Source organism: Humulus lupulus, chromosome 9, assembly GCF_963169125.1.
Source record: "Humulus lupulus chromosome 9, drHumLupu1.1, whole genome shotgun sequence".
Taxonomy (NCBI): domain Eukaryota; kingdom Viridiplantae; phylum Streptophyta; class Magnoliopsida; order Rosales; family Cannabaceae; genus Humulus; species Humulus lupulus.
Genome location: NC_084801.1, coordinates 47,743,918 through 47,759,233, shown reverse-complemented (window position 1 = coordinate 47,759,233; position 15,316 = coordinate 47,743,918). Strand labels below are relative to the sequence as shown.

The following is a 15,316-nucleotide window of genomic DNA, read 5'->3' as shown; positions in this document are numbered from 1 at the left end:
ACTAGGATTTGAAAGCCTTATATTGGTGGCCTGGAATGAAGAGGGACGTGACTGAGTATGTGGAAAGGTGCCTGACCTGTCAGCAGGTCAAGGCATAGCATGAGAGGCTAGCAGGGCTATTACAGCCTCTAGATATTCCAGAGTGGAAGTGGGAGGACATCATGATGGATTTCGTGGTGGTGTTGTACAGAACAGTAGGTCAGCATGATTTAGTCTGGGTCATTGTGGAATAGTATACGAAGTCAGCTCACTTTCTACCAGTGAGGACGAATTACACGGTTGACCAGTATGCAGATCTCTATGTGAGAGAGATAGTACACCTTCTTGGACTCTGAGGTTTATCGTGTCAGACAGGGACCCTTATCTTTACTTCAAAGTTTTGGGGAAGTTTACAGAAGGCAATGGGTACACAGCGAAAGTTTAGTACAACTTATCATCCTTAGACCGATGGTCAGTTTGAGAGGACTATCTAGATACTGGAGGACATGCTGAGAGCATGTGTATTGGACTTTGAATGGTCCCAGAGTAAATATTTGCCTCTGATTGAGTTTTCCTATAATAACAACTATCAGTCAACTATTGGAGTGGCGCCTTATGAGATGTTGTATGGTAGGAAGTGTAGATCGCCCATTCACTGGGATGAGATGGGTGAGGGAAATATTTGGGTCCTAAGTCAGTTTAGAGGACCACTGAGGCTATTGAGAAGATTAGAGCTCAGGTGCTCGCTTCTCAGAGTAGACATAAGAGCTATTTTGATCCCAAGCGTAGAGATGTGGAATTCTAGGTTGGGGACTATGTCCTCCTCTGCGTTTCACCATTGAGAGGGGTGAAGGGCAAGTCGAGCCCTAGGTTTGTTGGACCATTTGAGATCATGGAGAGGACCAGTCAGGTGGCCTATAGGTTGGCCTTACTGTAACGACCCAACTATTTCTAAGACTTAGACCATTAAAACGACTAGACATAACTACTACTTTGAAGAGAACATACATGAGAAATATTCATAACTTTATTGAAACATTAAAATAATATTTGTAATACATAAATGAGCTCATTGTTTTAAAAATAAAACATAACTTTAAATGAAATTGTTTACAAAGCTAAATGCGGGAAATACATAAAAACGTAATTTAAATAGACTAAAGAAAAATAACGTCATCCTTGTATCGACACACACCCCATCCACCTCAACACACATGCCAAGCTTCCAAGAATCCTTCCGCCTTTGTATCTATTTTCCTGCATCAAACTAAAAGTAAAGGAGTGAGCCTAATGCCCAGCAAGGAAAAACTACTAACAACATAAAACATATACATAAATTATATCATAAACACATATACTATAAACATGTGTCATATAATATTACAATGGCCATTATACTACTTGGGGTTTGTTAACTAGGCAAGTCATATACCCAATAGATTTGTGGGGCTTGCTAGCCAAGCAAGTCATATGCCCATAAATTATCGGGGCTTGCTAGCTAGACAAGTCATATGCCCAAGGTTATAAACGTACTATAATGTAAACATTACATAACATAAGATAATATAACATATCATAATATAACATATCATATAAACATATAAAGTTCTATCCTATTTTCCATACCAAAACTGGGATATTTGAGAACAAATGCGGGACTTGGAACACTCCTAAAACCAATAATAAAAATGGTGAGTATTTCTAAAGAGTAAAGAATACTTGTGGAAACTAAACCTTCTAGACGAAACTTACCAAGGAAGATCTTTAAGTTTCAAGAACCTAATCAAAAACCAATATCAAAAGTTAGGATCTGAATAAAAGGAACTAAAGAAAACTAAAGAGTTTTAAAGAACTGGACTTAAAGAATAAGAGTACCTTAGTTGACCTTAAGGATTGATCTAACTTCAATACCGAAATACACTAATCCTCACTTCCCAAGTATTTTATAAAGCTTAAGAATGGCAAAGCTTTTTCCCAACCCAAGTGTTTATCACTCTATGGAATCACTAGCACCTTGGAGTCTCTGATCACAGCTTGAAGAGTGAGTGGAAGGGCTGGGTAGGAGTGAGACTAACCCCATTTCGATTTGCATAAAATAATGAATAATAATTGAAAATATTTGAATATTCGTCAATCAAAGGCTCAAGACTTGGTCAAAACTATTCAGGGGTAGGTCTAAGTAGTTAAGGTTTATTTAAAATAAAAAAAAAAACTAAGTTTCAAAAATCATATCACTCCAGGCAATATATTGCCCCTATGTGGTGATATATTGGCTCTGGCCTAGTCCCGAGCCTCCGTTCGTACAATCGTGCAACATCAACGTGTTTTCCGTATCCTTCGTCAGGCGATATATCGGCTCCAATGTTGCGATATATCGTCATACGTGAATATTTTAAACACGTAATTGCACTTTTTTAGCATAATTGAAGTTGGATAACTGCTTTGACTGAGTCAAACTACGACCCTAACAGTTTCTGGTGAATACTAAAGCTTATATTTCCTTATTTGTCATTAAAATACTCAATTCCTTAATAATCATGCTTATGACAAGTGTCATATTCCTATTGGCTCTATCTAAACCTTAGGTTATAATAAATATCGTATTTATGACCAGCAATATTAATCAAACCTTATGTTATAATTAATATTCTTAAACTATAGATTAAACTTATAAATTCCATAACTATTGCTAGGAGTTTCCAACTAAGTCCCAGTTTGAACAAAAACCCACGAAATCTAAAATACTACAACTACTACTAACTAGCTAACTAAGTAAGGAGTGAGACTAACCCCATTTCGATTTGCATAAAATAATGAATAATAATTGAAAATATTTGAATATTCGTCAATCAAAGGCTCAAGACTTGGTCAAAACTATTCAGGGGTAGGTCTAAGTAGTTAAGGTTTATTTAAAATAAAAAAAAAACTAAGTTTCAAAAATCATATCACTCCAGGCAATATATTGCCCCTATGTGGTGATATATTGGCTCTGGCCTAGTCCCGAGCCTCCGTTCGTACAATCGTGCAACATCAACGTGTTTTCCGTATCCTTCGTCAGGCGATATATCGGCTCCAATGTTGCGATATATCGGCATACGTGAATATTTTAAACACGTAATTGCACTTTTTCAGCATAATTGAAGTTGGATAACTGCTTTGACTGAGTCAAACTACGACCCTAACAGTTTCTGGTGAATACTAAAGCTTATATTTCCTTATTTGTCATTAAAATACTCAATTCCTTAATAATCATGCTTATGACAAGTGTCATATTCATATTGGCTCTATTTAAACCTTAGGTTATAATAAATATCGTATTTATGACCAGCAATATTAATCAAACCTTATGTTATAATTAATATTCTTAAACTATAGATTAAACTTATAAAATCCATAACTATTGCTAGGAGTTTCCAACTGTAATGCCTTGAAATCCCTAATGCGGTTTAATGGCTGGATTAGTAGGCCGGGAGGGCCATAACTGTTTAATTATGACATTAAATGATTATATGCATGTTTATGAGAATTATATTATAATATGATGTTATATGCATGCATGTGGGTCCACATTTGATTATTATGATATTTTGGTAGTTTGGCCCGTTGAGGGCATAATTGTATATTTGTATGCATGTCAGTGACATATTGTTGAGACCACATTATAATGTGGGTTTGTTCAAGCTATTCGGCATGAGACAATCATGGAATATTAATTAGCGGTCTAGTCATAAAAGGTTTAAGTTTGGGGCTCGGGATGAGTCTCGGGGTGATTTTAATGATTAGAGTGTTGCCGGGAATTAAAGGGTAACATGATATAAATTATTGGTGTTTGAGATTATTGAGAATAGCGGGAATTGGAGAGCGTTAATTATGATTAACGAGATAGGTGGGAAATACCAATTTTTCCCTTGGGAGCCTTTAGAAACCCTTAATTGACCTAGGGGTATTTTGGTCTTTTCACCCCTAGGATAGATATAAGCCATTTTAGGCTGTGAAAAGAAGAGAAAACAGAGTATAGTTCAAGAGCTTTCCCGTACCTTTTCTCCTTCAGCTTTCTTTGTGATTTTTGAGCCATTCTTGAGGATTCAAGCTTGGGAGGTAAGCCTTGGGAGTTTGGGGAGAGTGTTCCACCATTGAAGAGCATCATAATCTGAGTTTGAGGTAAGTTTCTAGCCATTGAATTCCCTGGTTTGCCCTGTTTTAGTTCTGATTTGCAGTTGAGATTTCTAGATTGGATGCTTGGTTTTGTTGGGAGTTTTTGCTAGGGTTTTTATGGTTGTGATGTTTGGGTTATGTGAGGATGGTTTTTGGGTTCATTTGGCACCAAAATGGGCTTTGGAAGCATTGGAATCGAGTTAGAACTGAAGGAGTTGAAGAAGGAGGTTTTAGGGGAGCACCAGTCTGGGGGTAGCGCTACAACGCCCACCCTAGGGCACTATAGTGCTACACATGATAGTTTCTGGGCGGTTGGGGGGTTCTGAGTATAGCACTGGGGTGCTATTGAGCAGCGCTATAGCGCTACTCTATTCCTCTAGAATCCCATTTTGAGTGTTTTTAAGGGTTTTTGGCTCGGGGTTTCAATCCTTAAGGCCCGAGATCGAATCTACTCACTGTGTGGGCATGTTTCGAGGTCCCGAGAGTGGGGTTTAGGTTAAGACCTTTTCAATGTTGATTTTCATTGATGGAGGTTATTGTTGGTTGTGATTAGGTAACTGCTAAGGAACCAAAAGGTTGATCGTTCTCAGGAGTCATTCTTATTATATTTCTCGCTCGAACCGGAGGAAAGAAAACTGCACCATGTGTATATGACATGCATGATTGTTGTTGAGGCATGTTGGTTGATAAATGTGGATGTTGATTGCATATTAAATGCTTAGCAGAGCTTGCTTACTTGTGTATGACACTGATTAGTCAGGGACGACACTGGTCGTATATTACTGACCTGAGAGTCAGAAACGGCATACGCGTCCTGAATGCAAGGTCGAATGAAGATTAGATCTAATCGATATCAGCGTTGAATGACTCTAGGGCATTAATGCTGGACCGACCCTAAGGTCGATGAATCTTATAAGTGCTTGACTAGTCTAAGCTAGTTACTTAGAGCCAGGGCCTAAGGCCTAGGTGACCGTTTGTCACATGGCTAGGGAACGATGTTCCAGGGTTATGACTCTATGGTCATGAGGAAGGTTATGTTGGTGACTAGTCACCATGCACCTATCCTGTTTAAGCTAGTGAAAGGTTCACTTATCTGTTAAGCCCCGGTGACCCTATCATCACATGGCTAAAGAGAGCTACCCACCTTAGTGACTTTTGTGACTGTCACTTACCTGTTTTGGACTGAAAGTCTTGAATGATTATTATGATCATTGTTGATATTATATCATGATATATTGTGTTTTCTTGCTGGGCCTTGGCTCATGGGTGCTATGTGGTGCAGGTAAAGGGAAAGAAAAGCTCACCTAGCCCTAAGTGGAGAGCTTAGGTGGTGATGTGTACATATGCGGCCGCTTGACCACCACGGCCAAGGAGTTCTCAGAGGAACTAGGGGGTTTACTTTATTTTTGCCGCTTAGGTCGGCGGGTTTGTAAATTTGAAATAGTAGTGACCGTTTTGAGTTGTAAATAACTTGTAAAAGATTTTATGGGCCCATGAACAATTTTATGTATTTAATAAAATATATCCTTTCCTTTTTATTGGGTTTTCCACCTTAGCCTGTTAATAACACTTGGAAGCACGTTTTTAACCAAAGGACTAGGGTAGCGGGTCAAATTTCCGGTTCACCGTTCAATGTAACTGTTCTGGGGTAACCAGGGCGTTACACCAACTAAGTCCCGGTTTGAACCAAAATCCACAAAATCTAAAATACTACAACTACTACTAACAAGCTAACTAAGTAAACATTCTGGGACTCTATAATTCTCCCCTACTACAAAGAATTTCGTCCCTGAAATTTAATTACCAAAAAATTCCAGATACCGAGCTTGCATGTCCTCCTCCAACTCCAACGTTGCCTCCCATTTAGAACTATTTCTCCATAGGTCTTTGACTATTGGAATACTCTTAGACCATAATTCCTTCATCCCTCTATCTAGGATGCAAACCGGATGTTCCTCATAACTCAAGTCTTTCTAGAGTGCTACATATCATACTTGAGGACGTGAGATGGGTCTGACACATATCTGCACAGCATCGAGATGTGGAACACATTGTGGCTATCTGCTAATGCTGGCGGTAGGGCTAATCTATATGCAACTCCTCCCACTTTGTCCAATATCTCAAAAGGACCTATAAACCTGGGACCACTACAAGAAAAAACAGTATTCATAACACTTAAAAACTGCTAACCGGGACTATTGATTGCACTTCTGAAAATGCTAACATAGCCCCTGTTATTAAAAGTCCAGTCTTTTCTATAACAGTTTTTGAATGTTATGTTCGGTGTTATCTTAAACCATTCAATAACACATTTTTAGATGCTATAATATTGAAATAATAACATTTAGATAGAGTTTTTGGTTATAAATTTGAAGTTTAATCTTGTACTTTTTTCATAACACTTTTCAACTGTTACATTTGATTATTTTGATAACATTTTTAGTTTGTTATATTATATAAACCATAACGATTTTTTACGCTTATAATATGTTTCTAAATCATAACATATTAAGGTTTTTTATTGTGATAATGGTACTTATAAGTTTTTTTTTAATTAAAAGATTTTCATTACTGTATTTTGATAAAAAAAAAAATCAAAATTAATCATAAAATATAATTCTCAATAGATTGATAAACCATAAGTATTACATTAAACAATAACTAATTCAAACTCTGAATGTGTCTATTTCATGAGATCTTAGTTCTAACTTAAGTTTGAAAGCATAACATAATAAAGTATTATAATCTTTAACATTTTTTACTTCAAAAATGAAAAACAAAAAATTACAAGATACATTTTCTTCCAGGAGAGCTTTCTCTTTTCTTTTGGCCCCTTCATAAGCCGCATCACTTCTTATTTTCCTTTCTTCTAACTGGGACCTGAGTTCATGGTCCCTTTGGATAGCAGTCAAGTGATTATCAAGTGCTTCGACACTACAGATGATGACCCAAAAATTAGAAAACAGAAAGTCCAAATCTGACTTAAACAATACTAAAGAAGAAGGAGATGAGAAATCATTAAAATTCCAGGGAAAAAAAATATCAAAAGCATGAGCACTTCAATGAGGGGAGGCAAAAAAAAAACAATACAACATTATTAACAAAGGAATTGCAGTCTTACATTTTTCTTCCATCAAGTATGGCTGAATTTCAAGTGCCAACTCATTCTCAGAGTCGTCATCATCACTAAGAGATAAATCAAGAAAATACAAAGTATTAATAGAAACTAGCGAGATCTCTAACAATCAATGCGATATCACATACCATAGAAATATCATAGAAGTCTGTCATGAATACACAACAGCTGAATAAAGCTTTTGATGACAGAATAGGGATGTAAAACTTGAATTGATAAATGGAATATAAGTAAAGGAAAACAATCAAGGCCAGTTAAATGCATACCTAACAACCATATACTTCACACTAGTTAAAACAAAACATTTCACAAATGACAAATATGGAATAGAATATAGAAATAAGTTGAGACACCTGCAGTTATATAAATATATATATATAGAGAGAGAGAGAGAAAAAGACCTTTTCTGAACTATGAGGCCTTGAAAGTGAGTATCAAAATCTAAAATTCCAGAGCTTAACTGGTCAGAATCCATTGATGCTTCAGCAACGCCCAAAAGCTTTAAACACTCATTCCAACACTCAGCACCCCTCCATAGAAGCTTAGCTGCAAGACCATAATACCCAACATCATTAACATATTAAATGAACACCCTATTACATTAACTGCGAATTGTCTAAGAATTTGGCCAACTAGAACTAAATAAGTTAATCACAAATTTAAATGTTGTATTTATCTTTCCTGAAACTTCATAGAAAAAAATAAAAATACTATTCAATGCAAAAATATAAACCTAAACTTCAGTTTTTCCTTAAAACTACTGTATTTGAGACTTAAAACCCATTATCATCTCTATCAAGCCATAAATCCAGATAAACAGAAGAAAAAACCACAACTGTATTATTTTTCTTCAAACTCATGAGTTATTTTAATATATAATAATTATTATAAAAAATAATCAAAGATGATGCCTAAGAATAAAAAATCGTCATTACCCTTTTAGATAAGTGGGGATGTAATCAAAATAAATCATTTTCTTCACGGCAACGGTACCCTAGTCGCAATGAAGTCCCCGCTGTTACAACACCATCCCCACAGTCCCACCTCCATGCTAACATCTGCAACAACAGAGAAAGAAAGAGAGAGAATGAGATCGTGGGTGAGAGGGAAAGAACTAAATCTGGAGACACAAACAGATGTACATATATCCTTGTATATATATAATACCTATACATGAAATAAATACATCAAAATAGAACAACATCAGAGCAGAAAGAACTAAGAAAACTTAAGAAAAAATAGGACCGAAATGGCAAAATAGACAATGAGAGTCACTAAGGAGGGACAAGTGACTAGCATAACAACCAAATAATAATCGCACCACACTTAATTCATAGTAACTGCTCTTTAAAAGTTCTATGCATCTGCCTTTATATAATATGCAATGTCCTAATGGGAATTTATATTTGGAAAGACAACCAAAGAAAAAAAGTTACTTTTTGTAAACAAAAGTAGACCCTACAAACAAACAAAATTAACATAAAATAGATGAAAATATTGAATACACCATAACAGATGGAAATACTCATCACAAGCTAAAATGACATGGTGAAAACTTATAAGAAATCAAGCTATAGAATCATGCCTTGTGTAGTCATGATAGCAACAAAAAGGATTATGCCAACAGGTTGCACCTTAAAAAAATGCCAAGCTTGATCACTGGTTAGAAGAGATACATACCATCGAGCCTACACCTCGCCTTGCCAAGCCCTGCCACCATCAACATCATCATTAGAGAGAATTAAGGCAGTCTCTTTGATTGATTTCCTAACCTATAAATAAGAGACCAAAAATTGAATGAAAGTTAATAGAAGAATTAATAAACAAATCATCAAATAGCTATATATGAAGATAAAACTCCAAAGTAAATTAGATAAAATATAATCACGTGTGAAGACCTGTTGCCATTTTTTCCTTTCTGTTTTATGTGCATCTGGTTGTTTTTTATGCTCTGTATTCTGAATTAGTTTTCTATTTCTATTGTTGCTCTTTCCAACTGCTTAGAAAGACCTTAAGGCATTAGTTGATTAATATATACATAAATAAAGAAACCCATGTAAGAAAGGTATTACTCAAATACCTTGAACCTGAATATTAATCAAAGAAACTTCCAACATTGAATGTTGCTTTATGCATTTTAATTTCTCATTAAGACCTGGCTAAAAGCATTGAAGCAATCAATACAAAATATTATATTACCACTGTGTCAAAAAGCAATCAGTTGAATATTTATATTAGATGAAATTAGCGCATAAATGATCAACTCTTAATAATGGACCCATTCTAAAGATACTTTCATCTTTTACCAAAACATTGATAAGTGCTTATAGTAACTCTTAAAAAACCATATTAATTATCAAAAGCATCAAACAAAGAAGCCTAAATAATATAAATATGCATATAGAAATAGACATGTTCTGTAAAATTATTACTAGGCAGCCACAGAAAAGTCTTCTCCCCATCAATTGTAGGAAGCTTGCTTTTCCCTTTAGTCTTCACCACAGCTGCCATATGATTGCTGCCCTTCTGAAACTCATTTAATATATCGTACAGTGGCATATCGGCAGGAACTCTGAGTATACAACATACAAATCAACACTGGATACTCTGACTGAATGTATTTTCTGAAAAATAAAAAATTAGTAATTGAAGAGTTAAGCAAACCGTGGTATTCTCCGGATGGAAACGGCACTGACTGGAGTCTCTGTTTCAGGTCGTACAGTAAGAAGACTTTTCACCTAACAATAAGCAGAATTGAACAAGTTAAAGAGCAGAGTACAAAGTATGTTGCCCGCTGTTAGTTCCTTTGATAAGTCAAATTTAAAATGCATCTAGTATACAAACATCTTCTAAACATTCACATTCTACTATTCTAGCACCCACCAGAAGCAGTCCATTAACGTTCTTCGGATTCCCAGAATAGACAGGTGCTCGACTATGCCCCCGAGCAAGAACTTTTCCCATAGCCTCCCTGTGTTATTGAATAAAAGGAGGAGAAAAATGAGAAATACAGTAAAAAAATATAATTTTTTTCTGCAACAAACTTCTGCTAAGAAAACAGAAAATAACTGTACGACGAGAAAACACATTGAGCTGTCATGTGATTCAAACATTCCTAACATTTCAATTGCAGCATAAGACATGTTTCAGTAAAACATGGGTCACGCCATTATGATATGCCAGAGCACTGTATGCGAAAATAAAAATAAAATGTACAAAATATCCTCAGTGAAACTTTGTGTAAAAAGGTGACAGAACTATTGACAAGCCAGCAACTAATTGGGATAGTGTTCCTAAGATGATAGGCTAGGAGCCTAGGACTAATATCACAGCTAAAATATCCTTCTTTTAACACAATCTATCACTACAACAACAACAAAATTTTCTATATTTTCTTCTTTTATAAAAAAATAGTTTCTAAGGTCGAGTGACTGAATCTTTGAAAATCAGCATGTAAACAAAAATTGTGAAAACCAGTAAAATCCAATTGACAGAAAGAAAGAACAATGAATTCATGACCAAAACTCACCAGTCCAACTTTGAATTGACATCTAAGGAAAATGTTGATTCAATGGGTGTCATAGCCTCCTCAGCTGTCTGTTTTTTAAGGTTTAAAAAAAATTAATAATAGAAAGAAAGTAAGATGCTAATTTTCTAATCATGACACATTATTGCAAGCTTACTATCATATTCAAGTTACAATTTCAGTTTGAGCATAAAGAGTGAAATCATTATACATCAAAATGAAACTATAATGACAAGAAAAGTTTCAGAATGCTCTTTAAACCAAAAGATAAGATGACTGGGGAGTAAAGTAAAAAAATCCAAACAACTTTAAAACTAAATATTGAATAAGCGAGCTCGAGAGAGAGAAAGATTTAGCATGAGCACAGAGTTTCAAATAGCTATACTTCAAAATGAAATTACAATTAAAAAAAATAAGTTTTAGCCTCTTTGGTATAGTTCTAAAGACTCAGAGAGAGAGAGAAGTAGAAGAAGTAAAATAAACTTTCATATTCACCAGGATTTACGTCCACCTCATATAATAGTTGGATATAATACTATCACTGGCATACATGCAAATTAGAAGGAAATGAATGTAAGGAATAATGATATTTCTGTTTAGACCTTACCTTCTCAGTTAAATCTAGTGCCCCACTTATAATTGTTGTCTCGTCATGTGTAAGCTCACCACCCTATTATGACAAGATAAGGAAATCAGAACTAATGCCAAGATATATCTGTGGTAGATGATAGCAATAATTCGTATTTTCAACTTGTAAAGCTATTCCTTAAGTTAAAGAGCATATTAATTATCCTCAACAACTTTACTTTACCTCTTGGCTGTGGATGGAGACAAGGACTTTTAACTGAGCTCGCCTAAATAAAGGTTCATTGTGTCCTAATACCCAATCCAAAATCTGCATTGTGTATATCTCAAGTCAAAAAATAGATATAAATCCCTTATAATCTGATATCATTAAGAATCCATCGTTTTGCAACCAGATTCCACAGTTTTGCTTTACATTTATGATTTATTTTTAACCACTGAAAAAATACTTAAATTCAATGACTAAAACACCAGTTTAAAATAGTATAGATTAGAGGGTTGATAAATGCAAATTCCAAGTTCACATTTAAATGTTTAAACATCAACTTTCCATTGGAGATTGTACCTTTCCAATTGGGTATGAAATTGGGTAGCAAATTATCATCAAAATCCGAACAAGCCAAACAAAGTTGGAACCTACTGCAAGTCCATATCTAGTGCATATAGCTTGTGGGATAACCTGATTTAGAAAAACGAATATCAAGTTTCCATCATAATAAGCCAACAAAAATATTGACACTTTACTGTTAAACCAAGCATGAAAGTTAATGGAACAAAAATAAAATACCTCTCCAAAAAATAGAACAAAAGTCATAGAGAGAATTATAGCCACATACTGATTGAACATTTTATCCAAGTAAATTGGAAGGGCCTGCAAATTTGTGAATCACCATATCAAAACATCAATCTGGATTGTGAATACTCGATAAATATATAATCTATGCATAAAATCACATCAAATTCCAAAACATCAATCTGGATTGTGAATACTGGATTGGAAGGGCCTGCAAAGTATTTTAACAAAAATAAAAGATAACATACCTCTTGCAAACTGCTGCAAATAAAATGTACAGTAATTATTCACTTACTCTACAATTTGATCATGAAACTAACAATATATCACTTACATCATAAATATGTATATATATCACATGAAGAAATCTACAATTTGATAGCACATATCACACTAGATCATCACTAAACTAATAATTGGTTTAGAAAAGAGAAAAAAAAAGTAATAATAATGCTTACATGCACGCTCTGCATTTGCTGTAAGTCTGCAAGTGCTTTTTGCCTAGACTGCAATTAGAATGAAAAATAAGAAATCAGACTCCACCATTACGTATATAATAAAAGAGCAAGAATCCACAGTTCCTTGACAATCTAGTAAGGGTCAAAACAACAAATAATATCAAACATCACATTCTATTTGTTAAAACCTCACTACAAAGACGAATCAAAGTCCAACTAGCTGTTAGGAATTAATTGACTTGTTATAAGAAACGGCTGGTATAAAATACCAAAAAAGGAAATAGCCACAATATATATACCATTACCAAGTGTTGTATTTTGTTGACCCACTCTGTCTGTAAATGATGTTAGTGGAGTCTGAACTGTATATTAAATAATATCCAGAAACCTATAGTAATTCTGTGACATTTTCATGTCTTGAAATACAAAACTCATGAATTCCTAAATTTCACAACTCACTTTTTGGACCTTGAGTTTGAAAAGAGTCGTCAAGCCAAATGTATGTACCAATTATTGTCACAATTCAAAACTTATGAATTCATAAATGGGTTGATGATGTCTAAATACTAGATGCTTATGATATTCTAGATTACTATGTGGATATGGGTTTATTTGCTATTTCAATTCACTTTAAGTTTGATTTATAAAATTCAAATTTTGTTTAATTTTGATTTCATTCAGTAAGAACTGCATATTTGACCAGGCCTAATTATATGGACAGGCTATTGGAATTAGTGATAAGAATACATCACTCTCTTATCTTCTTACTCTTCTATTTCTATTTCTAACGCCTTCTTCATTGGCCTTCCTTCACTCCTTTTATCTTTTCCCTATATTCCAATCACTAAACTGATCCTACAATTTCTTTTTTAAATTGGTAAATTATTAGCTGAAGTAAAAATTATTATTTTCTACAAAGTAATAAAAGTAAAACATTCCTGCATGAAACATTAGATATAAAGAAGCACCTAAGTAAACACGCAGAACATACATTCAACAAAACATTCCAAAGGTAATTGCTTCTATTACTACAAAGGGATATATATATTAAATGAACGGGGAATAAAGCGCTTCTGTCAAAAGATAATAAGGTCAAAGTAGAAAGTGGGCTTGAATTTTTTTTATTTTCTTTTGGTCGGATTGGATTGGATAATATTTATCATTTGATTTTGTTGTGAAATTGGAGAGTGATTTTGTTGTAAATCTCGCACCCCAGCGAAACATTTTCTCCAAACAATTGTGTTTACTCAAAACAAAACTCCTTTCCTCTTTCTCAGTACCTTAAATATTTTTCTCAAAATATCCCTCGACTGAAAACGTGTTGCATCTAAATGAATGAGACCATATATTATATATAGTTAGGCAGTAGAATAACTACCACACAATATACAAAATTATAAATATATATACATTGGTTATATGATATAAAATTGAAATCTGAATAAAATAGAAAAAATAAAAATACCTCATAGAGACACGAAGGTCTGAGTTTTCTTGCCGGGGTAGTTGCTTCAAATTGGAGAAAGACATAGAGAAGGAGAAGGACGGGGAAGGTGCCATGGTCGTGTTGTGCTTCAGCAGCTCAATGGGATGAAGTAAAGAGTACCACTGAGACTTGGGTCAAGGAGAGAGATACGAGAGACCAAGTGTGAGAGAGAGTGAGAGAATGTTTGAGGGAGAGACTAAGTACGAGAAAGAGAGGCAGAGGAGGCAGCACTGGTTTAGGCAGCTGATTTGGGTAGCTAGTTTAGGGTTTAGGGATTCAGAGAGAGGAAAGCTATGAGAAATTATAAATTCTTTTGTGTTTGTTTGCATTTTTTTCCTTTTGGAATTCCACAAAAAAATCATTTTGGCGCCTTCTTTTTATTTCACTTGGCGCCTCATGTATCCGTGTCTTGCCTTGTTAAAAAAAAGTAATTGTTCCGTATTTTTTTATTTGCCAATCAATAGCGTTTCTTAATATATGTCATTTTTTATTGTAATATATAGTCAAACTTGTTGTAGTGGACTAAGCTTTCCTTTCTTCCCAAACTGCTTCACACCTTTCATAGGAGATATCTTTAGGAAGACTTGATCTCCAACTTTGAATTCCACATCACGCCGCTTGGCATCCGCATAACTTTTCTGACGGCTTAGAGCAGCGAGCATACGTTTTCTAATCAGTGCTACTGCTTCCTGAGCTTCTCTAACAACTTCGGGTTCATGTAGTTTCCTTTCTCCTACCTCATCCCAATGTAACGGCGATCAACACCTCCTTCCATAAAGTAGCTCGTAAGGTGCCATCCCGATCGTTGACTGGTAGTTATTATTATAGGAGAATTCTATCAGCGACAAGTACATACTCCATGATCCTCCAAAATCAAGTACACAAGCGTGCAACATATCTTCTAAAATCTGTATGGTACGCTCAGACTGACCGTCTGTCTGAGGATGAAATGTTGTACTAAGACTTAACTTGGTACCCATGGCTTGCTGCAAACTTCCCCAAAATCTCGATGTAAACAACGATCCTCTATCAGATACTATTTTTTTAGGGATTCCATGAAGTCGTACTATTTCTTGGACATAAACGTCTGCGTATTGATCTGCTGTGAACGTAGTTTTGACAGGCAAGAAATGAGCTGATTTGGTTAGTCTATCTACTACTACCCAAGCCGAGTTGTTCTGCTTATTTGTTCGTGGAA

General features: G+C 35.0%; 1 protein-coding gene across 1 annotated transcript; it reads right to left on the bottom strand.

The window, feature by feature from the left end:
- Positions 1-8,291: 8,291 nt before the first annotated feature.
- Positions 8,292-14,192, bottom strand: LOC133799680 (DUF21 domain-containing protein At4g14240-like). The gene is made up of 13 exons (XM_062237679.1): positions 14,098-14,192; positions 12,633-12,680; positions 12,423-12,435; positions 12,169-12,252; positions 11,947-12,060; positions 11,608-11,691; positions 11,404-11,466; positions 10,800-10,867; positions 10,154-10,241; positions 9,935-10,008; positions 9,351-9,842; positions 8,951-9,042; positions 8,292-8,321 (listed from the first exon to the last, which is right to left on the bottom strand). The coding sequence occupies exons 1-11, from the start codon at positions 14,190-14,192 to the stop codon at positions 9,650-9,652; spliced, it is 924 nt and encodes a 307-aa protein (XP_062093663.1). The 3' UTR covers positions 8,292-8,321; positions 8,951-9,042; positions 9,351-9,649.
- Positions 14,193-15,316: the final 1,124 nt, after the last annotated feature.

Bases quoted from the DNA above. Each gene is read 5' to 3' on its own strand.
- LOC133799680 (XM_062237679.1), bottom strand. From the start codon at position 14,192: ATGGCACCTTCCCCGTCCTTCTCCTTCTCTATGTCTTTCTCCAATTTG. The intron at 10,868-11,403 runs GTAAGGTCTAAA...CTTAAAAAACAG, and splicing joins CACTAGATTTAACTGAGAAG to ACAGCTGAGGAGGCTATGAC. The intron at 9,843-9,934 runs GTTTGCTTAACT...TTGTATACTCAG, and splicing joins TCCATCCGGAGAATACCACG to AGTTCCTGCCGATATGCCAC.